Here is a 26,498-nt window from a genome sequence, read left to right on the forward strand (position 1 = left end):
GTGGGGTCCACTGTGCGGAGGCATAGCAGGAGGGCTGGGTCAAGGTCAGAAACTGGCAGGGAGGCATGGGGAGGATATAGGCAGTCAGGCATTGGTGAGGAGGTGCAGGCAGGATGGGGGCAGAGAGAAGCTGATGCTCTTCCCTCCTGTGCCCTCCTCTCCTGCCCCAGGCTCTGGCCCAGAAGGAAGACATGGAGGAGAGAATCACAACACTAGAGAAGCGCTACCTGGCTGCGCAGCGCGAGGCCACGTCCATCCATGACCTCAATGACAAGCTGGAGAATGAGCTGGCCAATAAGGAGTCCCTGCACCGCCAGGTAACTCCTCCCGCTGGTGCGGGGACTGGCGTTGTACTTGACCCTGGAGGTCCTGGTGATCATGCTGGAACCTCTTCCCCGGGGGCCCAGGAGCCTGGGGGTCCTGCAGGTCTCCTCGTGGGCAGCCAAGAACTGGGTTATCCTTGGCTCCTCTGGCCTGTCACCTGCTCTCTCCTGGGGCAAGGGCCTGGAGCAGGGATGGGGCAGGGGGAAGGCTTTGGGGCTCCCTCTTGACTCCCGGCCGTCCCCGCATGGTACTAGTGTGAGGAGAAGGCCCGGCACCTGCAGGAGCTGCTAGAGGCTGCAGAGCAGAGGCTGCAGCAGACCATGCGCAAGGCTGAGACGCTGCCCGAGGTGGAGGCTGAACTGGCCCAGAGGATCGCAGCTCTCACCAAGGCAAGTGGGCCCAGGGTGCGGGGCTCTGCCTCTGTTTTGGCTTCCGGAGCTTTATGGAGCTCTGATGCGTTGTGCCAGAGAGTGGGAGGCACGCGGGGCTGGGAGCCAGGAAATGGCCTGTCACCTCATGACTCCAGGAACACACCGTCTGTGTCTGTCTGCTGGAAGAGTCGTCCCTGCCCTCATCACCCCTCAGGGAAGTGATGGTCCCCTGACAAGGGCTGCAGAAGTCCACGGAGAAGTAGATGAGACTGTTGCTGATGCAACGTGTTTTGGATGATCGTTGACACTATTGTGTCACTATTAGCCATTGCTGGGGGCTGGACTGGAAAAATCAGGACTGTTTGGTCCCTGGAAAGATGAAATCCGAGAGAAGATCAGATCAGAGCAGGTTGGGGGGTGGGTAGTGGGAGTGTGGGCTGAGCATACCTTTCTTTGTCAAACGGAAGCATTCTGGATCTAGAAACTAGCTCTGGTTGCTTGAAGGCTGCAGCCAGAGGATTCATAAAGGGGAATAGATTTGTACCTGATGGATAGTTAACTTGATGGAGGAATCATTTCTAAGAGGTAGGCAGGCTGAAGTCATCATGGGATCTGGCAGAGCTGGGTAAATGCAGGGACCTAGATGTGCAGTGGGCTAATCAGGAGACTTTTCGGTATTTGCACCCCATTGGATGCTGTTGGGGGGGCTCACGTGGGCTCCCTATAGCTACCCTCCCACCAGCCTTGGAGAGAAGGAAGTCAGCACTGAGTAAGCAGCAGGCTCTGAAGCCTCTGGAGGATAGAGGCTGTCGGCTGTGCCAGTGTGACAGCTGGGGGCTCCGTGGCCAGAGCCTCCAGCCTGGGTGCTGGTTGGTCAACCCAGGACCAAGTCTGCTTCTGCCACCGACCGGCTCCGTAACCTGAGAAAAGTCCCTCCCTCCCTAATCAGGCATTTGTGTCATTATGTCTTTGATCATGTTATCATCTCAGTGATGATAGCATTGCACTTGGCGGTGTGTGAGGTCTTTCTTGTGCCCAGGGAGGCGGTGCTGGGCTGACGTGCGGTGGAGGACACCGCGTGATGCTGGGCTGTCCGCGTTCCCAGCTTCCCAGACCAGACGGGATGGGCTGCAGTGCTTCATATGTTCAAATGAATCATAGTAGGGGGTTCTAAGGAGGGGTTTCCTGACTATGCTAGTCTGGAATATCTTATCAGCAGAGACATGGGATCTCCGCCTCTGGAGACACAGGAATGGAAGGGGGCCCCCTCTGCCTAGGCTGGTTATAAAAATGGCCAGCATTTGCTGAGTGTTTATGGCATCCTAGGTGTTTGCCATGGATTATCTGATGTAGTCCTCGTGGTGATCCGATGTGCAGAGATGCTATGGTTACCCATATTTTACAGTGGAGGAAACTCAGGCACATAGAGGTCCAGTAACTTGCCCAACATCACACACCTGGGAAGAGAGGGAGCCGGGATTTGAACCCAGGCAGTCTGGCTTGCATTCATGTTAAGTGCAGGTCCGTCTGCCTGGAGGCATAGAGGAGATTTATGGCAGCTCATACTTTCAAGTGGAGTTTTTTTCTGGAAGTGGGGAGTCCGTTGGGCTGCCAGTTCCAGGCTGTTTTAAGGCAGGCCCTGAGCTGGAAGCAGGGGGTGGGGATCACCTGGCAGGGAGTAGAGAGGGCTTGGGAAGAAGGGTAGTGGTGGTGGAGTTCTGCTCCAGGGGGGGAGGCGGAGGGTTGGGCTTTGTTGGTACTGAGGCCCTGACCCCCAAATGGGTATGTGGGCTGCGGAGCCTGAGCAGTAGGGCAGGGGATCTGGAGATGCACTGACCCATGTCCGCCTCCAGGCTGAAGAAAGGCACGGCAGCATTGAGGAGCACCTGCGGCAGCTGGAGGGGCAGCTGGAGGAGAAGAACCAGGAGCTGGCGAGGGTGAGGGCACCGGGCTGGGCTCGCAGGCCCCCTCTTTGTCCTCAGGGCAGCCTCCCAGATTGGCGCATGGACAGGCCGGAGGAGTGGGAGCTGGGAGGGGCCCTGGGAGGTGGTCCTGGGAAGCTGGAGAGGGGGGCTCTGGAGGATGAGTCCGGGGCAAGTGAGTGGGCTGGCACCAGGTCGGAATGGGTGGCCCTGGGGTGACCTGGGACCAGGTGTGCTGGCTCTGCAGGTGCGCCAGCGGGAGAAGATGAACGAGGACCACAACAAGCGGTTGTCAGACACCGTGGACCGGCTGCTCAGCGAGTCCAACGAGCGCCTGCAGCTGCACCTCAAGGAGCGAATGGCCGCCCTGGAGGAGAAGGTGCGGTGGGTCGCGGCCCTGGTGGGCGGAGCTTCCAGGCCGGGGCGTGGCGTGGCGAGGGTGTGGGTGGAGCCGAGGGGAGGAATTGGGCCGCAAGAGGTTAGTCAGGGGCGGGGCGCGTCTGGGACGTCGACCTGGGTGGACAGACGTCGGGGAGGCTGGGGAAGGGAGGAGCAGGAGGGGCGAGGAGGGGCGGTCTGGCCTGGAGAGGGCGGTTGATTAGGGAGGGGAAGGCGCCGGCCAGATCGGGTGGAGGAGCCAGGGCGGGGTCGCTAGCTCCCAGCTGTTCTCCCCCAGAACACGCTGATCCAGGAGCTGGAGAGCTCCCAGCGGCAGATCGAGGAGCAGCACCATCACAAGGTACCCAGCTGCTGGGCCGCCCCGCCAGCCTGGGAGGGCCGGGCTTGCGGTGAGGAAGGAACACGCCTGTGTTTCCTGCAGCTGCTCTGCCACCCAGCACCACGCTAGTCTGTGTACAGACGGAATTGCGCTGATCCTCGCTAGAGCCCTTCACGGTGGATGCGTCACCACCCACATGTAAAGAAGAAACGGAGGCCATAAGCTTAGGGCATAGCGGGGGCAGCAGAGGCAGGGCCCAGGGAAAGATCTGATGGGGCCTCAAACCAGGTGAGGCAGGAGTCCAGTGATTCTGGGAGGACTGGTCACTGGCCCTGGCTCAGCCACGTCTGTGAGGTCTGGGCGGGCACCCCGCGCCCCTCGGCTGCCCAGCCTCCACCGCCATGCATTTATGTAGTGCTGAGGGCTCATCAGACCTATTCCAGTAGAATCCTTACCAAGACAGACCCTCTTCTGGCCCTGCCCCTCTGCCTGCCCGCTGCCGACCCTTCTGCTCACTTTCCAGTTGGACCTCTTCTCTTGGTGTCATCTGCGGGCCTGGCCGGGGGCCCCTGGCTTTGGACTTTGCAGTACATTCTTCTGCTTCTCCCCAACTCTGCTGTCCTCTTTGTCCCTCTCTCCCCTCTCCGCCCCTCCCTGGCCCCACCCCCACCCCGGGTCTGCCTGGCACAGGGCCGCCTGTCTGAAGAGATTGAGAAGCTGCGCCAAGAGGTGGACCAGCTGAAGGGTCGAGGGGGGCCGTTTGTGGATGGCGTCCACTCCAGGTACTGGAGCGCGGGAGGCTGGGCGTGCTGGGATGGGGTCCTGGATGGACCCTGAGGAAGGAGACTTCCTCCCACCAAAAGACCGCCCAGGACCTCAGGGTCCTCCTCCTATCCATGGTGGGACACTGAGGCTCCCAGAACTTGGTCAAAATCACCTAGCTCACTTGGGCCGCGTAGAAGGAGCACCTGTCCTCTGAGGGATGCTGAGAGGCCAGTAAAGGATGCTCCTTCCCCAGTGCCGTGGGACACAGGCTGTGCTTCCTGATTCCTTGACAGAGGACATGCCCTGGAGAGGGGTGTGCTGAGTTACCTGCTCACCGATGTCCCACAGGACTTTCTCATGGAGAGTGTCTGGTTCATTCTAGTTCTTTGGAGACACCATCTTTAGAGCTCTGGAGGATTGTTGCTTCAGAGTTCAGGACCACCTAGGTTCAGACAGCAGGCAGGGAGCAGCAAGGCAGCACGAGGGACTGACGTGAGGAGGCTCCAGAACTTCCTCATGGTTGGAAGTTGAGATGCCACGTCATGGTTGTGACCACCCTTGTCCTGGAAAACATTGTAAGAGACGGGGAGTGGCGCTGTTCACCTAATGCTTGAATTAGGTCCATGTTTTAGGGAACTTCTGGATTTTTCTCCACATTCTGTGAGGTAATTGGCATTGAACTCAGACCTTAGTCCTGCCTCCACTTCTCTGCCCGGAAAGGCAGGGTAGAGACTGAGGACACTAGTAGGCGATGCCCCTCAAGGTCTGTGGGTCCCAGCTGTTTTCTCTCCAAACCAGTATCTCACAGAAGGGAGTCTCTGAGGTTTCCTTCAGTCATGCTCTTGCTGTGTTGGGGCAATAGGGATCAGTTTCCCTGAGAAGAGGTGACAGGAAAGGTGTACATGCCCATCTATGTGGGGAGGGGTGGGGCTTACATTAGGGAAAGGGATGTTGAACCTGAAGAAGGGAAGCCTGTGGGTGTCTGGGGTGGTAGAGACGTAAGTACCGCCTTCAAGTTCATCAGGAATTTTTGTTTAGGACATACAGAGACAGGCAGGAAACAGAGACAGGGAATAGTAGTTGGAATTCCTCTGACTTCTTCCTTCCGGTAGGTTTCTCCGAAGAGAGCGCCCCTGCCCCAGCCCCCAATGAATATGACTCATGACTCCGAGTACACTGAGCTATTTGCCTGATTGCTTTCCTTAATGGTTGAGAATTCTTGGCATTGACCATAGGAATTGGGACTGAGTTGGAGGAGAGAAGGGGAGATAAGCAGAAACTCCCCTTTCCCTGCAGCTACCTTATCCATTATAGGCTTGCCCTGTCCCTCTGCCCTGAGCCCCCTCAAACTGGGAAGGCTTGGGAAGGCATCATAGGGAAGGAGTGTCACTAGGGAAGGCATCCACACCTTCCAGAGCCTCATTACTGGGATTCTAAAATCCTAGGGTTGGAATAAACCCAGGGGGCATGTAAGTGGTTTTTCTAGTCCATGTCTCTGATAAGAGTGTTGGAGACCCCCGAAGCTTCCTGGGGATAGGGAGTCTGTCTGGGTTGAATTTCAGCCAGGAACTCAGTCTAGATTATGGGGAAACCCAAGGGAAGTTGCTGGGAGAGGACGAATCCCTTGGGATTAAAAGGACCTTTAGAGACCCTTCCTTGCAAAATCCATTCTTGTCAGATGGCCCAAGAGCTGTTGCTTGCATGCCTCTTTGATGGGGAGCTCAGCTCTTTCAAAGTCACCAGTTGCATCATAAACCAAATCTTACCATCTGAAGGTGCTTCTTAGGTTGACTGGAAAGCTGCTCCCCTAGAATGTTCTCGCCTGGATCATTCTGATCCCTGGGGCGCCAGAGAGTAAATCGAATCTCTTGTTGACACAGCCACCCTTAAACTATTTACAGTAGCTCTCTGCCCGCTCAGACTTCTCATCACCAAGCCAGAGAGCCCTTAACTCTTTGGGCCCTAGTGGGTGTGAGCTGGGGCTCCCAGTCCTCAGGGCCGGTCTTTTCTCCCCCTGAACCACTCAAGGTCGCACACGGGCAGCGCAGGGGATGTGCGGTTTACCCTGAGCACAGCCACGCACGTGCCCTCAGGCCTGCACCGCCGCTACTCAGCCCTGCGGGACGAGTCTGCCAAGGTGAGGGGTGGATGGGTGAGTGTGGAAGGCTCTCCCCTGGGCGAGTTTGGGGTCAGTTCGGCCGCGTGCCTGTCTCCAGTTTCACAGACGGCTGGCGTGCGGCGCAAATCCTCCCCCTCCTGTGCCGCCCCCACGCCCCATGTGGACAACAGCTGCAGCCCTGGGGCTTGGGGCCATTGTTAGCTGCGACAGCTGTGCCCCTTCGCCTTGGCCTCCTGGTGGGCAAGTGGTCGGGGCTGGCGGGCGGCCAGCCGGTCCCTGAGGCCCTACTGAAGCGTGTGCACGTGTGCCTGGGGTGTGAGCGTGTGCTTCTGGTGGTCGGGGCGGGAGACGCAGGGGTGAGGTGGAACTGGCCGGCTTTCTGGAACACGAGTTGTGGTTTACGGGGGAGATGAGGGAGGGATGGCAGGTTTAAGTGGCCCTGGGGATGGCACCTGACGTTTTCTGAGAAGCAGCTTTGCATTCTTGCTGAGACTGCTGCCTGGGGGATGGGGGTTGAGGGTGGGGGGAGCAGGAAAGAAAGGACAGAAGAGGACTGACCTCATCTTTTATCTGGGGAAGCGTGATTCCCTCTTAACCCCAGAATTGTTAAGCACACCGTGCCCTGGGTCCAGGGCCTCGGCTTGCTCTAAGGCACTACAAGATACAGGTAGAGGAGGGAGCGCTCCTAGTCTGATGGGGGAGGACTCCTCTCTGCCCTTAGGTAAGCCCTAGTCTGATGGGGTCACAATCTGAAGGCCTCTCTTTCTCCCTTCACCCTTTCCTCTCTCTGTTGATAAGAACACAGCAGGTGTCTAGAAAAGAGCCTTAAGGGGAACTTGTGGGTCTGGGTCCAAGAGGGTGGGGTTAGTATACCTCTCTGTTCCTGCCTCCCGCTCTTCTGGCTCACTCAGCCCCCTTCTGTGCTCTTTCCTCTTCCGGGCCTTTGTCCACTGAAGATGTTTGTAGCGTGACTTCTGAGACCACCGCCTCTCAGGGCTGGGTACGTCCTGAGACGTGCTGAAACCCTGGGAGATGCCAGTCAGATAGGACTGCTTGGCTTCTCTTGTCCCCTGGATCTAGTTACTCTTAGAGAGTTTGTATTCGTAGAAAGGGGTAGCCTTTCATAGTGCTAACTTTGTGCCAGACACTGTGCTAAAGTCCTTACTCTGTTCTCACGATTACCTACCACATAGGTAGGTACTGTTACCATCCCCATTTTACAGATGAACAAACTGAGGCACAGAAAGGTTAAACAACTCTATCACTGTTGCACAGCTAATAATCAGATTCCAAAGCAAGACAGGCTCTCTCTGGAATCTGTTCCTAACCATTATGCTACCTTGTTCCTTGCACTGGGGTAGTATTTCTTAGACTCTAGTGGCAAATAAATCACCTGGGAAACTAGTTAAAGTGCAGGTACTCACTTTGTGTGTAGCCTGGGGTGGGGTCTCACATTTTGCGCTTCTAAGTTCTAACGAGTCCCCGAGTCCCCGGGAGGAGCCTTTGCTGCTGGGATAGGTGGGGAGGGGCCGGCTCCTCAGCTGCCCGGTGTGTCTTATCAGTACTCTCCCCTCTCCTTTGCTAAGGACTGGGAGCCCTCTCCACTGCCTGGGGGGCTGGCCCCCTCCGCCGCCCCTGCCTTTGACAGTGACCCCGAGATCTCTGATGTGGATGAGGATGAGCCAGGGGGTCTGGTGGGCTCCGTGGATGTTGTCTCCCCCAGCGGCCACTCGGACGCCCAGACTCTGGCCATGATGTTGCAGGAGCAACTTGATGCCATCAATGAGGAGATCAGGTTCGGGCTGGGGCAGAGGGCCTGTGGGCGCCTTGAAGGACGGGGTCCCTTTAGGTTGGGGCACCGCAGGACAACTTCTCTGTGTATCTGCTTGTCTCTTCTAGCTGCACCTCTGAGTGCCTAGTCTAGGGATTCTGTGCGGGGCATCAGGCCCCGTGCCGGACCGAGAGGGGTGAGGGCTCAGCCTGACTTCTCGGGCTTCATCTCCCCTCCCGGGACTGGAGAGGCTGTGTTCCCGCAGCGCCTGTGTTTGAGACTGGAGCTCCCACTGACTGAGGCCAGATCAGGGGGAGAACTTTGTAGATGCCCCCGGCAGTCTTACCACAGTCTCTGAGGGAGGCAATGTTATTTCCATTGTCCAGACAAGGGACCAGCAACCAGAGAGGTTAAGTGATTTGCCCGAAGCCACACAGTAAGTGGCAGGGTCAGGATTCAAACTCAGGTCTACACTCAATGTATTGTAGCATTCCTCCCATCCCTAATGAGGCCTCAAACAGAAACCAGGGGCAGGGTAAGGGATCAAGACCTGTACTTGACCCTGCCTTTATAGGAGGTTTATGAATGTTTATGCCCAGCAGCAAGCAAAAATCTGAGCCAGAGTGCCTCAGCCTAGAGGGCTGTAGGGGACATCTGGTTCCACGGTTTCCACACTTTGGGATTTCACAGACCAGTTAGAAAGAAAACATCTCTCTCTCTCTCTCTCTCTTTCTCTCTTATACACACACATACATACACACACACACACACACTGGAAAGAAGGATATTAACATAGGGCTGCCAACTTTTATTCTGGAAAGGAAAACATGAAAGGTAACTACTGTCTCCTATCACAACCATTCTACAAAAGAAAGGTCATTTTCACATCCCTCACATTGGAAAGACATACTCTCAGAATAAAGACGAGTCTGGCTCCTAACGGACAGTTAGCATTGTCACATCAATGCATGTACGTGTGTGCACACGAGTGAAGGAACAAAGACATGTGCCTCTGTGACCACCCGCTCCCCGCCCACACATACAGAATGATCATGGGTTTTCTCATTTTTCTTGGAAGAGGAAAAACTCCATCAGGGGTCAGCATCAGTTAAGGGACCCAGGTTTGGGACCTGTTGGCTTGGGCCCCTCCTGACATTGGGTCTAGGGGGAAACTGAGGCCAGAGCGTCTGACTCCCGGTGGCCCGCCTAGTCAGTGATAGGTCAAGAATTCTGCCTTCCGGAATGGCTTGATTCCCACTGACTAAATGCCCTCCTTCACGTTCTGTTACGTGAAGTCAGCTAATAAGACAGAGAAATGTTTCCGAGCTGTTGGGGGGAAGATCGAGCTGTGTCCGCGAGGCCTGGTGTGTCCCGGCCATGCCAGAAACAGTGTGGGTTCCCCTGCCATTGCCTGCTGCCTGGGGTCCCAGGGTGGGGGGTGCGGTGCCGGCACCTGTCCCCCTGCCGGGCTTGCAGGGGATGTGGGGGGACCAACACAGTGTCTGGTTGGGCCTGGTCCCAGGATGATCCAGGAAGAGAAGGAGTCCGCAGAGCTGCGTGCTGAGGAAATCGAGACTCGGGTGACCAGCGGCAGCATGGAGGCCCTCAACCTGACTCAGCTGCGTAAGCGCGGCTCCATCCCCACCTCTCTGACCGCCCTGTCGCTGGCCAGCGCGTCCCCTCCGCTCAGCGGCCGCTCCACGCCGAAGCTTACCTCCCGAAGTGCTGCCCAGGACCTGGACCGCATGGGGGTCATGACCCTGGTGAGAGTCTGAAGGCAGTTGATGAACAGCCCAGTCGGCTCTGTGCTCTGCTCTGGGGGCTGGCTGAGGGTCGCCGAGAAGGCTTGGTAGGGCTCAGTCCTCTCGGCTGGGCCTGGCGTCCTCTTCCCATGTTGGGCACGGACCCCAGCATGTCCGGCTACCAACATGTCCTCCTGGGATTGGCCGGGGCCTGTCATGTCTTCCTCAACCCTGTGGAGAAGCAGAGAGCGAGAACCTCAGCTCCTGCCCGTACCTCTCCCTCTCTTCCAGAGGGAGCCCTGACTTAGTTTTCCAGGCCGGCTTTTTTTGGCTGTGGTATTCTCTCCAGGCCACTGAGTCCTACCTTCTCCTCCTAAGGCCACTGGGCTCCCTTGGGGTTGACTTTCAGGCATCTGGAGGGTGATTCTGAGCTTACCCTTTACTTTCTCTTCCAGCCCAGTGACTTAAGAAAGCATAGGAGGAAGCTGCTGGTGAGTGCTGCCCAATGACCCAGGTACTAACGGGTGAATTCTCCCAGGCCCTTCCCTTTGGCTTCTCTCCCCTGGGCCCTTGAGTCTGAGTCTGGGCTCAGAGAGGCCCCCAGTCTTCCCACTGCACTTCTCCAAGTTCCTCTGCCTCGTCTGGGCTGGGTAGGCAGGCCCCAGATCTCTCCCTCTATCCCCTGACGGCTTCACTGTCTGTTCAGTCGCCAGTGTCTCGGGAAGAGAACCGAGAGGATAAAGCCACCATAAAATGTGAGACTTCTCCTCCTTCCTCACCCAGGACGCTGCGGCTAGAGAAGCTTGGCCATCCCGCCCTGAGCCAGGAAGAAGGCAAAAGGTAAGTGGCACAGGCCCCACACCTCGAGTCCCTCTACCCCAAGGTCATCTCATCCCTCCCCCTGCCTCTAGAGGGACAGAGTCTCCTGTATCCAGGTGTCTGAACATCTCACTTCTCTTTGAAACACCGTCGGGGAAGGACATTCCCATGTCTCCTTTGGTCACCTTCTCTAGTCACCCCCCGCCTCCACCCCCGACCAACCTTACTGCCTGAAATTTCTCCCCGAGGTCTCACTTCAGGTCTCCTGGTGTAACGAAAGCCTGTCTCTTTTCATTGCGCCCCCTCCTGGCTGTCTTCCTGTAGTGCTTTGGAGGATCAGGGCAGTAACCCGAGCAGCAGCAACAGCAGCCAGGACTCCCTGCACAAGGGCGCCAAGCGCAAGGGCATCAAGTCGTCCATCGGCCGCCTGTTCGGGAAGAAGGAGAAGGGCCGGCTGATCCAGCTGAGCCGGGATGGAGCCACGGGCCAGGGTGTCTGTCCACGTCCTAGCGAATGGGTGCAAGTGGAGGGGCCAGAGCAGGAGGGAGTCCTGGGGTCTGGCCTTCTGCGCTGGCCTCTTGGGGGCCCGTGGGTGGAAGCCGCAGTCACGCAGGTCTCGACTCCAGGGAGGAGAGGCAGGTGCTGTGGGCGAGAGCTGTGTCGCCATGGCTCTTGGAATGCTGTGGAAGGGATTCCTGCCCGGGGTGAGAGGTTGGGCCTCTGAGGTTTCTTGTAGTACAGAGGTTTTCTGATGTCCTGTGCTCAGTACCTCTGGGAGGACTCGGTTCTTGATTAGAACTTATTTCTAGTGCATCTGCCCTCCAGGATGCAACAGGTCGTAATGCCTCTTGATGGCTTCATAGATACTACATTCTCATAAATGCTTGGGCAGCAGTGGCATTACCACCTCTGTGCTAATAGAAAGTTCTGCTGCGTGCTTGGCACCTGGTGGGTACACAGTAAATGTCAGCTGTCCTCCTCCGCCTTCCCCTGTTCCTGCTTTCCTTTCCTTCCTCCCCGTCCTTCTTCCTCTTTCCCTCATCTATTCAGTCATTTGTTCAACAGACATTTATTGAGTACCTACTGTATACAAGACTTAGTGTTGGCCATTCTCTCAAGGAGCTCAGTGTCTCATAGAAAGGGAAAAGGGAAAGAGATGATTCCAGAACAGTGTTAGGATAGCAGTGTGCTTCAGGAGCTTCTGGAATGCAGAACTCAGCCGTGGAGTGGGACAGACGCCTGCAGTGGCTTTCTCTACTAGGCAACTGCTGGGCTCAGGTTGGAAGGCTAAGTGGGAAGTAGCCAAGCCAAGAAGAGTTGTGTGTGAGGGGTCTGGGGGTCTGGGGGAGGCAGGTTCTGGGAGTGGGAGCTCTGTATGTGATTGAGGCTCTTCAGAGTGGAAGAGAGAGAGGCTGGGAGAAAGGAGGAGGTGGCTGTGGACCCTAGGTGGGCTGGCTCAGAAGGGCATTGACAATGGCATGCTGGGGGGGAGGGCCTGATCAACTAGAAGAAAGGAAGCTTTGAACCCAAAGGTCTAATTATTAGACCTTCCTTTGCCTCAGAGAAGGTGTGAATTAGAAGCCAGCTAGCTAAGTGAGGAGGAGGAAGAGGGAAAGCAGGTACCACTGTCTAGGTGGGGAAGGAGGGGAAGCACCCTGCCCCCAGCCCTGAGGGGTGCGGGGAGGTGGGGGGGGGTGGAGCAGGTGCAGAGGGCACTGGGAGGGAGCTGAGAAAGGCTCATCTGTGGACGAGATCTTCTCCGGGCAGTCTTGGGATTTTCTACACTCCCTGCACCACAGTGGTGCCTGACCCTGAGATAGCATTTCACCTTGTTTCCTGGGTCACCCCAGACCTACGGCCAGCTGCACTGGGTGGAGGGACGGGAATGTGATGAATTCTAAGATGTGGCACCTGCTGTGAACTCTGTAGGGGCGTGGCGTCTGTTCAGGGTCCTTAATAGAAAAAGACAGAGCTAGGGATGCTCCCCCATGGGTACTGTGCAAGAGTGCTCCCTGAGCAAGAGGCTGAGGGGCACACGGCTCTCAGTGTGCCCGTCTTCCCACCCCCAGCCAGGTCAGGATGATCCTCTGTGAGCCCAGAGTAGACTCTTGTCTGGCTCTGTGGGTTTCCTTTGCACCCTGGTTTGGAGGAGAGCTATGTTCTGTCTAGGATTCTGTGGTTGGAGGGGTAGGAAGGCCTTGGTCCATCTGGCTGGAAAATGCCTCCAGGGCTGAGTCTCCCCTGGGGAGACTCTCTGGTCTGGGTGACCCCTTTGATGCCATGGTGGGACCACCGGGATGTAGGGACATTGAGCAGAGGCTCTGGGAGTGATAGATTGTCCCATTAGGCCTCCTGGGTTGTTAAATGCTGAGGGGCCTCCTGCGGGTCTGCTCCCCAGTCCTGGCCCAGGCGAAGGGAGGAGAAGGAGGGGCCTGGCTCACATGCCATCTCTTCCTTCTAGTTCTGCTAACAGACTCCGAGCTTGGTCTGCAGGAGCCCATGGTGCCTGCCAAGCTGGGGACCCAGGCAGAGAAGGACCGGCGGCTGAAGAAGAAGTAAGATCCACAGGCCAGGGGTGCACCCAGCCCCTCACCCACTGTCCTTCTCTTGGCCTGCCGTGGGACTGAGCTCAGGCAGCCAGAGCCAGAGCCAGGCCCTTTCTGAACTGAGTTGGCCCGGTGCACCTGGGCACAACAGGGACTGGGAGGTGATTCTGAGGGTGAGCCAAGGAAGAAGGAGGCTGGGAGGGCTGGGGGAGAGAGACCCAGAACCTGTGCGTCTCTGGCAGAGTGGACCGAAATGTCTGCGGGTCAGGCCATGTGCAAACAAAGTCGGAGCCCCTTGTCCTCTGGGGATGGAGAGGAGTCCTGCCTATGTCTTGCAGCACGGAGCAGGGGACAGCAGTCTAGTGGTGGGGAGTCGGGTTGTGAGAGTGCTCTTAGCACATCCCGCGGTCTCAGGAGTAAGCATGTTTGGGAGAAAAGGAGACTAGGGGTCTGTTCTTCCTCTTCCCACAAGACACCAGCTGCTTGAAGATGCCCGCAGAAAAGGAATGCCCTTTGCCCAGTGGGATGGCCCTACTGTGGTCTCCTGGCTGGAGGTAAGCCTATAGTTTGTCCCCAGAAACTAATCACCCATGTGATATTGGGAAAATCCCCTCACCTTCTCAGGCTGTAGATTTTTCCATCTGTAAAATGGGAAGGAAAGACATTCGGTGGTTTCATCTCTACGTTCCTAAATTCCGCACCGTGTTTGCTCTTTTGAGACTATGGATGAGGCCTGGCCCTTGTTCCTTGATATCGTCAAGCTCTTGAAGGTGGGGAAGGGGCTGAACTTACCCCCTGTGCCCGTGTCTGCAGCTCTGGGTGGGGATGCCTGCCTGGTACGTGGCCGCCTGCCGCGCCAACGTCAAGAGCGGAGCCATCATGTCGGCCCTGTCGGACACAGAGATCCAGCGCGAGATCGGTATCAGCAATGCCCTGCACCGGCTCAAGCTCCGGCTGGCCATCCAGGAGATGGTGTCACTGACCAGCCCCTCTGCCCCGCCCACCTCCAGGACCGTGAGTGGCCTATCCCTCACCACAGGGCGTTTTCTGAAGTCCTGGCGTAGAATTTGCGAAGTTTCCCATTGGCCTTTGGGAAAGTGGCAGCCTTGATTCCTGCCCCTTCCAGTCCCTCAAAGGGCTCCATCTGGTCTCTAGGAGGGGCTGACATACCAGGAGGATCCCAGCAGCCTCATTCCCTCTTCCAGGTTCCCTGCGTACCACCCATGGGCCCCATCCCCCTATCCCCACTCTGGGAACCATTGCAGATCTCTAGGCAGAGTTTCCAAGGATGGGGCTTCCAGGGGTTCTGCGTGGTTACTGGACTTGGGGATATAGAGGGGGAAGGCACTTGTGAATTCTGTCCTGGTCCTCCAGCCTCTGTCCGACTGCAGACTAGTCCACAGACTCTCAGAGTAAAGTCGCTCACGGCCATGCATCTCTCTGATTGGGATCAGCCCGTATTCTAGATCTGCGCCATTCATCCATCTTCATTCAGGAAATGTTTGTGGAGCTTTTGAGATGCCAGGCCCTGTGCCAAGCAGTGTGGCTGCAGAGATATGGGGAGGTGCTCAGAGCCTCAGTCTGCGGGGCTTGGGGCTGTGCCTGTAGGAGGACTCAGGGGAAGGGATGTTTGTCCTTGTCCTTGGGGTTCCCAGTCTCCAGGGAACCCTGGGGACCCACACGCAGGACCTGCTAGGTTTCCTCTCTGCCTACAGTCTTCCGGGAATGTCTGGGTCACCCATGAAGAGATGGAAACTCTGGCAACACCCACTAAAACAGTGAGTCTGGCCCTGGGCCTCGGGCCTGGGTTGGGGCTGTTGACCCCCACAAGGATGATGGGAAGGTGGTGGGAAGTCAGAGGGGGTGGCAGTCGGTTTATATACGAGACTGATATCCTGATGTGTGTTGGGTTCTGTTCTCAGGGTGGTGGGTTGGGAAAGGAGTGGGAATGGGAACAGTTAGTGGGTGCTGGGGGTTCCATCCCAGGGGGCCCCGAGCTCACCTTAGGCCACTGGTGTGCTGTAGTGGAGAAGAGCTGGCCTTGGGAATAAGGAGTGCTTTGCCCGGCTCTGGGCCTGAAGCTGCAGAGTCCTTGTGCTTGATGCTTGGTGGGGGACAGGAATGGGGGAGAACCTGGCCCTTTGAGGGGCTCCCAGCCAAGCCTACAAGGTGTGGGAGTGTGTTTTCGCCATACACATTTGTCCCGCCCTCAGCGCAAACACAGACACCTGCACTAGCCTCGTGTTCCGTCTTGCCACCCCAACAAGCTCCTCCTAGTCCCCTTCCCAGCCATTGGGGTGTCTACTCCCTCTGCTTGGTGGGGCCGGGGGTGGATGCTTCCAGCTTTCTTGACTTTGCCTGTTTCCCCTGACACGCTGCACTCGTTCCCGCTAGGACAGTGAGGAGGGCAGCTGGGCTCAGGTAAGATCCCCTTCTCTGTCCGGAGCCACCTCTCAGGAGTTCAGGACAGTGTTCTCCCCACAGGCTCTCTGCCCAGCAGGACTCCCCGAGTCCCAGTCTGTTTATGTCCCCTCTTTGCACGAGAGGTCCTAGACGGGTTTTCTCATCCCGCTGAAGCCCCCTTCCTCCTCGTTCCCCTTGAGCTACTTGTTCTGGCTTCTCAGGGTGACAGATACTGCCATGGAGGGCCCTGTCCCTGGCACACCTGCCTCTTCTCCTCTCTTCCCAGGAATAATGAGACTGAGATTGACATGAGTCCTCGTGCTCACCCCATCCCCTTTAAGGGGCACCCCTGGTGAGCTGAGCAAAGAAAGACCTTTTCCTCATTCACTGAGTCGGCAATTATCATGTCAAGTGCAAAATCTAAGCCCCCAGAGATTCATAGAATTTTATACTACAACTAAAAATAAGCAAACTTAATAATCTATAATTTTAGAGAAATACACATTGGTGATTGGAAAAACTGTAAAAACATTTCTTCCAGCAAGGGCATGATAGAACCTCAGAATAGCAATGACCTCTAGAGGGACAGCAGGGGATGGGACCGGGAAGGCGAGCACGGGGAAGACACAGCCATGGGTGGTGTGGTTGGTGTCCATTGATGTTACCTTCCTCTTTATGCTTAATATTGAAGCTATACTATGATATTATGCTATGTTTATTTTTATATGTATAACACTTTCACTTTTACAAAGCTAAAATCAGTGTTTCAATCTAAAAAAATGAAGTAGGGTAAGGAAACAGAGTGAGGGAGCGGTGCTCTTCCTAAAGTCTTTTTTTTTTTTTTTAAGATTTTTTATTTATTTGACAGACAGAGATCACAAGTAGGCAGAGAGACAGGCAGAGAGAAAGGAGGAAGCAGGCTCCCTGCAGAGCAGAGAGCCCGATGCGGGGCTCGATCTCAGGACACTGGGATCATGACCTGAGCCGAAGGCAGAGGCCTTAACCCATTGAGCCACCCAGGGCCCCCCCTAAAGTCTTTCTAAGGATAGATGGCCAAAGGAGTCCCTGCTGTCGGCGGGAGGTGACAACAGAGCGGGTGGAGGGGGGCGGCTGGGATGTGCAGAGTGCTAGCGAAAGCAGCAAACAGAGGGGCTGGGGAATTCCTGGAGTGGACACCAGAGCTCAGAGTGCAAGTGCAGGCCATCCCCTGTGGCTTTTGACTTTAGTCTGTTCCTAACTCTCAGGTAGATGTGGGAGGCCAGTTTCCCAAGTGAGATCGACTTTTTTTTTTTTTTTTTTTTCCTTGCCGCAGAGCGGCCCACGGTAACTCGGCCTGTCCCCTGGGCTCAGTGGGCTAGAGGCCGGTGGAGAAGCAGGAAGGCAGGTCGGCCACACACCACCGCAAATACATTCCCGGGTCGACAGGAAGGACTTCGTATTATCTGCTGCCTGGATAGCTGCTTCTGTTCATTAGTGTAGATAATCGATCCGTGAGTGGAGCCGTATCATTCTGAGGTCTTAAAAAGTGCCATTTAAACCCCTCCCCCTCCTCCCACTCCCAGCTTCTCAGTGAACATAAGCGGCTGCGGTGGCTGTGGGGGCCGTTTCTCTCCACAGGCTACGCCAGCTGCGGCCGGCTGGCGAGGCCCTCCTCCCCCACAGACACTCTGCCTTGTTCCTCCAGACCCTGGCCTATGGGGACATGAACCACGAGTGGATCGGGAACGACTGGCTGCCCAGCCTGGGGCTGCCCCAGTACCGCAGCTACTTCATGGAGTGCCTGGTAGACGCACGCATGCTGGACCACCTGACCAAGAAGGACCTGCGGGTCCACCTGAAGATGGTGGACAGCTTCCACCGGTGAGCAGGGCAGCCTGGCCCTGTGGCTCTGTCTGCAGGACCACGGCTGCCTCTGGCTCTGCCTGTGGCCCGTGTGGGTGCCAACGGGTCTCCCCCTTGCAAAAGCCAGGTCCTCTTCCCATCCCTCGACGTGAGGGAGGATTTGGTCCTCTCCCCTCCAGCCCTGAAGACTCAGAAAGTCGTTCTTGCTCAGCTTCACATCCTTGGGGCTTTCCCTCCTAGGTCTGCCTTTCATTTCTCTGCCTTTGGGCTGCCCAGGTTTCTCTGTTTACTCTGGGAAGCCTCCGCCCAAAACCCGCTTCCTTGTCTACTGATTTCCTTCCAAGCTGAGAGGAAAGGTCTTTTTGGGCCCTGCTGCTCCTTGCATCCCGGATTGTTGCCTCTCAGCTTCGAGCCCGCGCCGTTTGGTACAGGATGCCATCCAAGGCTCTCCTCCCCCTTGCTGACAAGGTCTTCTGTTCACACGTGTCTGCAGCGGAGGTCTCCAACTGGCAGTCCGTGGGCAGACTTTGGCCCCACAATTGTGTTTTGTTGGGCTGACACGGTATTTTAAAGATTATGGATTTAGTTGCCAGTGTTTAAGCACTAGGGAATTTTCCACAAAATTCTGGATGTCTGGCTTCTCTTAAAAACTGGAAGATGTGTTGACACATTCTAGCGTGGGGACAGCTAGCTGGAGCTGGTGGCAGCCGCCCTCCTACGGCAGGTAGACACGGTCTCCAGATCTGCTTCACTCGCTGTAGACCTGCTTCACCATAGGAAGCACTGGGGCTGGGGAGCCCGGTGGGCGGTAAAATCTAGGGCTTGACCGTCGTTAGGAAGGCTTTTCAACACGTAGCTTCAAATCACACAGGTCGCTATTTCAGCCACGTTCTTTGTCTTTTACCTCTAATGCCCACAGCCACCCTGCAGGAGAGGTATTGCCCCGGCTCATGCGCTCTGAGTGCCACTCAGCTGGACAGTAGCGCAGCTGGTGTTCAGACCCAGGAGAATGAGAGGATAATGCGATGAATGTTGGGGCTGGGAGCGTGTGGCTTTTCAAGGTTCTCTTGGGAGTCTGCAGACGTTTCTCGGTCTCTCTGACTCATAAACCAGGGAAGGTTCAATTCGGAAGGGATCTAGCTGGCTTCCCCATTTCACGGGGAAGGAAACTGAGGCACGGGAAGGAGCATCAGGGATGGTAACCGAGTCCAGCCCTCTTGCCACCACTCTGCAGAGCCTGTGATGCTAGAACTCCCTATTGTGACCTCCCTTGGCACTCCCCAACCCCTTCCCAGGGCTGGAATCTCTTGTCTCTGTCCGGGAGGCTGCCAGGCCTTGCTGCACCTGTTCCCCCCTCAGTGATGGATAGGGCTGGGGAGAGGAGGGAACCCCCCCTGCTGAGCTGGGAGACATGCGCCTGGCGGGGGGGGTAGGGGATCAGTCAGCCCGGCCCCACCCAGCATTCTGGAGGTCCCCCTGACGACCCTCTGCCCAGGCCCCTAGAGAGTCTCAGCTCTTTTCCTTGGAACATTGTGTTCTCTTGAGTGGCTTTCCTAGAGAACTGGCTGTTTTGATAGGAGAACCCGCGCACACGGTCATCAGCAATGTTCTCCTGATCGTGGTGCCATTGCTGAGGGCCTGGATGCCTGGATGCTCCAGGGGCTAGACCGAGCCCGTCTGTGCACCATTCTCTGTGATGCTCATGGCAGCTCTGTGGGACAGAGGTGGCCACATCTCCATGTGCTGAGGGCCACCAGGCTGGGAAGTGGCACAACTGGCATTCAGACCCAGGCTGATCTGACTTTAAATTTTCGCCATGCAATGCAACGGCTTTGAAAGCCCTAGGAATTAGACAGAAAACGATAGCAAGTGGGATCAAAAGTAGACAGAAGGCATTTCCAATCAGGAGGTATGTGTGCACCTGCTGCCTCCAGTGGACCATGGCTTAAACCAGGGGCCTGAGCAATGACTGGTTGCCTTGGGCCAGAAAAGAGTTCCTAGAAGTGGTATCTGTGAGCTTCGAGGGCTTGTTCTAGGAAGCAGGGCTGCCTGGGGAGAGCTGAGGGGAGAGAAGGAGGGAGCAGGCAGCATGATTTAATTTCACAAGGCAATGGCCTCACTAATAGAGTTGGGAGGGAATGTCTTTTCCTATGTTTGATAGATGACAAAGCGCAGAGAGGCTGAATGACAAGCAGGTTCAAGGGAAGGAAGAACACTAATGAAAGGCGGGATGAGATGCCTCGGGAGGTAGTGAGTTCCCTGTCTCAGAGGAGCTCGAGCTACTCAGAAGGATTCTACACAGGTGTCGTCTGCGTGAGATGGGAGCTTGGGCTGGTGGTCCGTGGAGACTCTTCCAGCCTACAGATACTGTAGCGTCCTTCTGGCTTGTTAGGATTTATTGAATGCTTACTCTGCACCTGGTACTGGTTAGATACTCTTATTTCTGCGAACTATTTCATTTCCTTCATTAAGCATTTATGGTGTTTACTGTGTGCTAGGCATGATTCTAGGAGTTTGAGACATATCTGTGAATAAAACATGTTGCCCTCATGGACTTTACATTCTAACTGAGAGAGACAAACAAGGATCTATCCATCCATCCATCCATCTGTAGTGTGTGTGTATACATATATAGTATTAACAGATAAAAGGCAGTAGTAAAAAAATTAGACCAGGGTAAAGGGGATTGGGAGTATGAGCTGTGGTCATGATGGCAATGTTGCCATTTTAAATCAGGTGGACAGGGGGACCACTGAATGGAGAAGATGACATTTGAGCCAAGACTTAAAGGAGACGGGGTGAGCCATGCAACAGATAGGGGGAGGAATGTTCCAGGCAGAGGGAGCAGCTAATACAAAGGCCCTGAGGCACATAGGCAGGCAAAGTGTGCCTACTGTGTTTGAGGAAGAACACAGGGGTCCGTGTCCAAGGCAAATCGTGTAGCATGCATAGGTCACTGGTAGGACTCTGAGTGAAATGGGCACTCAAAGAAAGATCTGTGGGGATCTTTCTGTAGGGTCCTATCTGTATGGGTCAGGTATCTGTAGGGCCATTCCAGTGCCTAGAGAGTGGGGGGAGCTGTTGCTTCATTCAGGGAACTTTCTTTCCATCAATCAGACCCATACCCTGGCCGCAAGGGGGGACCCGGGGTGGGCAGAGGAGGGGAAGTGGCCTTGGGCTGGGTCACGTGTAAATCCTGGGAGGAGGAGCACGCTTAGGCTGGGGGCCCTTGCAGCTGAGAGACATAGGCCTGGGCGTGCCGGGGCTGGTGTTGGATGCGGGGTCGAGGTGGCAGGCATGTGGCCCCACGGAGACTTGGCTCGGGGGGCTCTGTGCCTGCAGAAGCAGTCTTCAGTACGGTATCATGTGTCTGAAGAGGCTGAATTATGACCGGAAGGAGCTGGAGAAAAGGCGGGAGGAAAGCCAGCACGAGATCAAGGGTAAGCTGGCCAGGCTCCGTGGCAACCTGTGGGGAGCAGGGTCCTGCCTCGCTGTTCCCTGCCCTGGGGGAGCGGCGGGGAGAAGAGGCATTCTCTACCTCGGGGAAGCTCCAGCTGCCAGTGGGTACTAGTCAGCCCCGGGCTGTGCGAAGAGGGAGACACAGTCCCGCCCAAAGGATGTTGCATCTGGTGGAGAAGAAATAGTCCTTGCTCAGTCAGCCGTGACCCCACCCTACCCCCAACAATGGCCACCAGCTGGACAAAGGCAGTGACTCCCCTCGGACAATGCTAGAAGCTGGTGTGGGAACGCGCTCGTGGCACTTGGTGATCTGGGCGGCAGTGGGCAGAAGAGAGGCAAGTCTTAGAAGACTCTTCGAAGGTGGAAGACTAAGAGGACCATCCCAGTCTGGGGGCAGGAGAGGGCCCACGCAAGGGCTCTGGGAGGACAGCCAGGAGCCGGCTGGCCTGGCCTTGGATCCTATGGGCTGGCAGCGATGGAGGGAGGTGGGGCTGGTTCCCTAAGAGAATCAGCCAGGGAAGACGGACGAAAGACAGAAAGCGCGGCAGACTGGCGCTCTGCGTCCAGGGAGCCCCATTTCTGTCCCTGGAGGGGGTGTGGCCAAACCTGTTGCCTCTTCCTGGTCCTTTTCTTGTTCTGCCCTCCAGATGTGCTCGTCTGGACCAATGACCAGGTGGTTCACTGGGTCCAGTCCATCGGGCTGCGGGATTACGCAGGAAACCTGCAGGAGAGCGGCGTGCACGGGGCCCTGCTGGCCCTGGACGAGAACTTTGACCACAACACGCTGGCCCTGGTCCTCCAGATCCCCACGCAGAACACCCAGGTGGGCGTCCTTGTTCTCAGTCTCAACCTCAGGCTCCCTGCTCTGCTCCACTCTTCGGCTCTCTCGCGCTTCCGTGCATGTGTTTATTGATTTGTTGGGGGACTGTTCTAGGGGGGCTGTTTCAGAGGGGAATCATGATGGCCTCAAAACTCCAAGTGGCCCCGGTGCATAACCAAGGCATCTAGGGAAAACCAGTGTCCTTCACATACAAAGCCCACCCAGCCCAAGCCCTGCCATGGACACTGTGGGCACCCCGCTCCTTCTCCCGACCCCATCTTCGCATTTGACACTCTGCGGCTATCTTTCCCTCACTCTGCTTTTCTGACCTTTTTCTTAGAGGGGAACTAGCCCTGGGGTCTGAGGGGATCAGAGAACCCACTGTCTCCTTTGTCTCCTGCCCTGAGGATCTGCTCCTGGGCCCCCAGGCTTGAGAAAGCTAAATATACCAAAGAATACGACCCAGAGCCTCTCCATGCCAGGGCTGTGTCTCCCTGTCAACAGCTCAAAAGATGAGATGTCTCCTTAAATTACATTTCATAATTATTATGGAGCTGCCATCCAAGACTCTATCTAAACTCTCTTGAACCTATTTATATGCTTGGCCTTTCTAACTTCCTGTGGGTGATGGACTACCTGTTGTGCAAAGTACTTCTGATTTTATTTGTCCTGAATCGGGGCTCCCCGCAGGGGAAGGGAGGGTGCTGTCTCCTCCTGACTGCAAGGGTTTGATCCAGCCTCACCTTTTGTCATTTCATCAACTTTGATTGTGTTGCCTCGGGGCCCAGGCCTTTGTCACTCCAGACGGAGTGGTCTTAATTCTTTTAGGCTTTCCTCATATAGACGCACCACTGTGCCCTGATCATTTTAGCCGCCCTTGTCTGGACTGTTTGCAGCTGTCAGGCCTCTTGAAATTCAGCCACCAGAGCCGCGCAAGCTATTCTGGGAGCAGATGCGTGTTGGCTCGTGTGAGGGTCGGCTGTGTCGGCTCATAGTTCTGCGGGGGCGTGGGGGTGGGGTGGGGGGGGTGGGTGAGTTGGCCTTTTGGACGTATCGGGTGCCATGCAGGGCCAGTGTGTCCCATAGGCCCTCTGCGGTGACCCCACCAACCAGTCAGCACGGAGAGCACAGATCCCCTGTTCTCTAAGAAGAGCCGAGGTCCCATGTCCCCTGTGGTTTTTCTGTATGTGCACACTTCTGACCTCCTCAGCTTTCTAGCCTGCTCCCACAGCTTTGGGAGACCTTTCCGAAGTTTTTGTCAGCTTCTCCCCCCACTGCCTGGAGGACCAGTGTCTTCCGGGTACTTGGACGTGGACTAAGCTTCTCCCTTCCCGTCCCTTAAGAGAACATTGCGTTCTCAAGACTGACAGAGGCGGTCCTTATGAAGCTCTGTGGTTGCCGTTTTCCACCCAGAAACAGGCTAGTTCTTCTCCCTTGTTGCTCTCCTGTCTCTAAATACGTCCGGGTTTTGTGGCCAGCAGTGCCTTTGCACAGAGCAGCGGGAGACCTCTCTGGTGCTTGCTGACCTTCTGGTTTTCCTGGCTGGTCCATTTCGCTCAGCTCTTAGAGAAAGTGGCTGCTGACCCGATGTGGAATTCTTCATCAGCAATGGTTAAAAGTATCTGGTGGCAGTTTCGAAAACTTTGTTCCTGGCATTTCCCAAATCTCCTGCTGAGTTAGGCTCTTGGGAGGCCAAGCCCAGGCCTATAGGCACTAGTCAGCCCAAGGGCCACTAATGTCTGTGCCTGAGCAGTCCTCCTGGTTTAAATTTTTGATATGGAACCGTATGAAATATGTTTCCTTAAATAAACTAAATCCTTATTTTCTGTGATCTATGTGCTTACTGCCCCTTCAGAAAGGGAGGAAGGCATGATTTTCCCATATAGACAGAGTGTGAGGCCACGTGCTCTGTGGTCCCACTTTGTACAAAGTTACAGTTTTCCAGTGTGCTCTGTATGAAAGAATCCTAAGGTTTATAGTTTCGCTTCCAAGAGTGCGCAGAGGTTTGTGTGAAGGTGCAGTATTGTGTGAAGGGCTCATGGGCTGAATGCACTGGATACTCCATCTCTGCCCTTGGGCCCTAAAGGGGGCAAGATGGCATAGAGGTCATTAACTCTACCCCTTCCATCTCTCCGCCTCTAACCCTATGGACTCCAGGCACGCCAGGTGATGGAAAGAGAGTTCAACAACCTGTTGGCGTTGGGCACAGACCGGAAGCTGGATGATGTGAGTACTTGGCTGTGAATTAGGGGCCTTTGGGATTTGGGCACTGTTGGTTCGTTGGGTTGAAATTCATGAGTTGTGTTCTCCTTGGGCTGATGATTGGTGGGTGGCCTAGGAGAGGAGAGCTGAGGGGATGAGGATGAAGTCAGGGAGTTGGGGGAGAGGTGCATGGCCAGGCCTAGAGGAGTCTCCATGAAACTCCTTGTACAAAAACTAAAGGCTTCTATGTGCTATATACTTCATCTAGCATCTTTCAGCTCTGTGCCTCACCACGCTCCTAACCACACAGGATCGGAGGCTCCCCTCAAAGGCCATCTCTTTGGGATCACACCTTTTTCTTCATTTCTCAGACCCCATCTCTCAGTGCCCTTGGTACAGCACAACTCCAGCCTGCTTCTCAGGATTCCCATCCCATGCTGGAGTGGTTGTTTGGAGGTCGGCATTATGCCGAGGTCCTTAAAGAAGCGTGTGCTTGCTCGTTTGGCCGTGGAGTTTGACGCTCTGGCCCGGACGTTTTTCAGTGCTGCTTCCTCTGCGGTTCTTCTCTTGAGTTAACTTCCAGCCACGTTAAAGTTCTCCTCTCCTGGCCTCCACACCCCCCGCCCCCGCCACAGTCAGTGAAAAGCCAACCTTTTCCCCTGGGTTTCGTCAGGCCTTTCCCTGAGTTTAGGTTGGACTGTGTCCGGGGGGCCCTGGGCATTCTAAGCTGTAATGCTCCCTCCCAGTGGCGATGCCTCGCAGAAGATACCTGTTTCCTGAAGAGGCAGCCCCCTCCTCAGCCCTCCTTCGCTCTTCCCTTCTCCTCCTCCCTTCCTCCCTACTCACTTCCCGATCACCAGCCTTGCCTGGCTTTGCCTGTCAGGTCAGGCTGGGCTGCCTTGGCTCCAGACAAGTTAAAAAAGAACCCAGATTATTTATTTGTAACATCTCCATCTTCAATCAGATCTGTTTCTTTCCGTGTCTCCAAGGACTGCGTAGCTTCCCTTTCTACGTACTCCTGCCCCATCCAGTGCCTCTGTTGACTTTTGGGCCTCTTTTTTGGGACACCCTTAGTGTCCCCTACATATCAATTAGTCTTTCTCAGTTGGGTTTAACAGGGCCAAAGGCCACCTTTGTGGAGTGGCTGTTCTGCTTCAGTAGCTAGGATACACTCAACAATACACAGAATTTGTGGAGGGGTTTTTCTTCACAGAGGCACCTTGAAATTTGGAGCGTGTTATTTACACACACATAATATATGTGTGTATGTGTGTGTGTATGTACTCCTGTCAAGGATATAAATTGCCAGACCCTACCAGCTGTCCCTGCTACCAGAGATCTTAATTTTGCCAGTGCCCCTGCTATGTGGACCCTCCTCTCATCCTCCACACACCTAGGATCTTAGATTTCTTTGATGCTGCTTAGAAAAATGACACCTCTACACATTTGCGTCGGGCTTTCTAATTAGAAAGCTATTTATTTCTTCAGTCCTTATAAAAATATTCTTTGAAGGCCTAATCTGGGCCAGGCATTGGCCCAGGCAGAGGGGTATAGTGGTGACAGACATCTCATTTTATGCTAACAGTCATCATGGGGGATGGGTTATTACCTCATGGGACTGACTGATGAGGAACTAAGCTCAAAGGGGTAGCTTACCTGCTGTCCCAGGCTGATGCATGGCAGAGGAGGGATGGAGCAAAAGTATATCTGAGTCCTGTTCTCTCCCCTACATCTTGCTGCTTCCTAGAAGCACGCAGAGCTAGCCAGCCTCTCTGGCTTGAGACATTGGGCTCAATATTGAGTAGATGATGTCATCTTGACAGCACAGAGGGATTTCTGGGATGCAGCTAGGTGTGGGGCTGCAGAGGACTGGTTCTTGCGGGAAGCTCAAAGTCAAGGTAATGGGAAGGAGGTGGGATTTGGTGATGGCGGGTGCAGGGGAGGTCAGAGATCCAGGGACACTGCTTCCTGGCCAGACATCTAGTACAGCCTCAGCAACCTTGAGCTGTCTCTTATACTGTTCCTCTGTCTGTTCTGGTTCTCAGTTTCCCCCTCTCAAGCTTCAAGGGTTGCATCCAATTTTCCCCCTACATGGAGAGCAGAATTCCAGGGGAAAGAGGAGGGGAGCAGGAGGAACATCTATTAGGGGACAGGTGATACAGACATAAGTCTTAGGGTTGGCTGAAGGTGGAAATGGAGGGGGAGAAGCAGGGACAGAGCGAGAGAGAGAAAGCGGGGGGGGGGGGCGGCGGAATGCACTCTGGGCTAGGTTAAGGGGAGGATCATGGAGTGGACAGAAGCAATGAGGAAGGTTCCTGATGAACTCAGGAGTGGGATGCCTGCATAGGAAGCCAGCTGCCATCCATTCATTTAACAAATATTTATTGAGGGCCTACTGTTCCCAAGCACTAGCTTTGCAGCTGGGAATATGTTGGTTGGAACAAAAAAGATCGTGGTCTCTGTCCCTTGGAGCATAGAATTTGAAAGAGGGAGAGCGTTGAGGGAGCGAGGTGGAGGGGAAAGGAGAGGGAGAGCTTATTGATATATCATAAGTAAATGGAAAAATGATACTAGGGTGAGTGCTGGGACAGAGGGCCATAGTGCCAAGAGGTGATAGGAGCCCTTGGCTTCCTCAGGGCACAAGCAGCAAACCCCAAGGGCTTGGGGCTGGGAGG

General features: G+C 55.4%; 1 protein-coding gene across 4 annotated transcripts in view; it reads left to right on the plus strand.

Annotated features, from left to right (window-relative positions):
* Positions 1–26,498, plus strand: part of PPFIA4 (PTPRF interacting protein alpha 4) — a 46,704-nt gene that overhangs the window by 17,847 nt on the left and 2,359 nt on the right. For 3 of the 4 annotated variants that reach the window (XM_032878308.1, XM_032878307.1, XM_032878306.1), the window contains exons 8-28: positions 171–317; positions 579–713; positions 2,549–2,632; positions 2,865–2,996; positions 3,294–3,356; positions 4,026–4,117; positions 6,129–6,237; positions 7,806–8,014; positions 9,513–9,753; positions 10,188–10,223; positions 10,439–10,572; positions 10,876–11,042; positions 13,013–13,106; positions 13,570–13,651; positions 13,911–14,111; positions 14,813–14,875; positions 15,492–15,518; positions 17,185–17,360; positions 20,685–20,782; positions 21,449–21,624; positions 23,779–23,847. In XM_032878308.1, coding sequence (XP_032734199.1) covers positions 171–317; positions 579–713; positions 2,549–2,632; positions 2,865–2,996; positions 3,294–3,356; positions 4,026–4,117; positions 6,129–6,237; positions 7,806–8,014; positions 9,513–9,753; positions 10,188–10,223; positions 10,439–10,572; positions 10,876–11,042; positions 13,013–13,106; positions 13,570–13,651; positions 13,911–14,111; positions 14,813–14,875; positions 15,492–15,518; positions 17,185–17,360; positions 20,685–20,782; positions 21,449–21,624; positions 23,779–23,847 — 2,535 coding nt within the window. The remainder of the gene's footprint in view (positions 1–170; positions 318–578; positions 714–2,548; positions 2,633–2,864; positions 2,997–3,293; positions 3,357–4,025; positions 4,118–6,128; positions 6,238–7,805; positions 8,015–9,512; positions 9,754–10,187; positions 10,224–10,438; positions 10,573–10,875; positions 11,043–13,012; positions 13,107–13,569; positions 13,652–13,910; positions 14,112–14,812; positions 14,876–15,491; positions 15,519–17,184; positions 17,361–20,684; positions 20,783–21,448; positions 21,625–23,778; positions 23,848–26,498) is intronic. The other variant, XM_032878309.1, reaches the window with a different exon arrangement.

Source organism: Lontra canadensis, unplaced genomic scaffold, assembly GCF_010015895.1.
Source record: "Lontra canadensis isolate GAN:19392208 unplaced genomic scaffold, GSC_riverotter_1.0 scaffold63, whole genome shotgun sequence".
Taxonomy (NCBI): Eukaryota; Metazoa; Chordata; class Mammalia; order Carnivora; family Mustelidae; genus Lontra; species Lontra canadensis.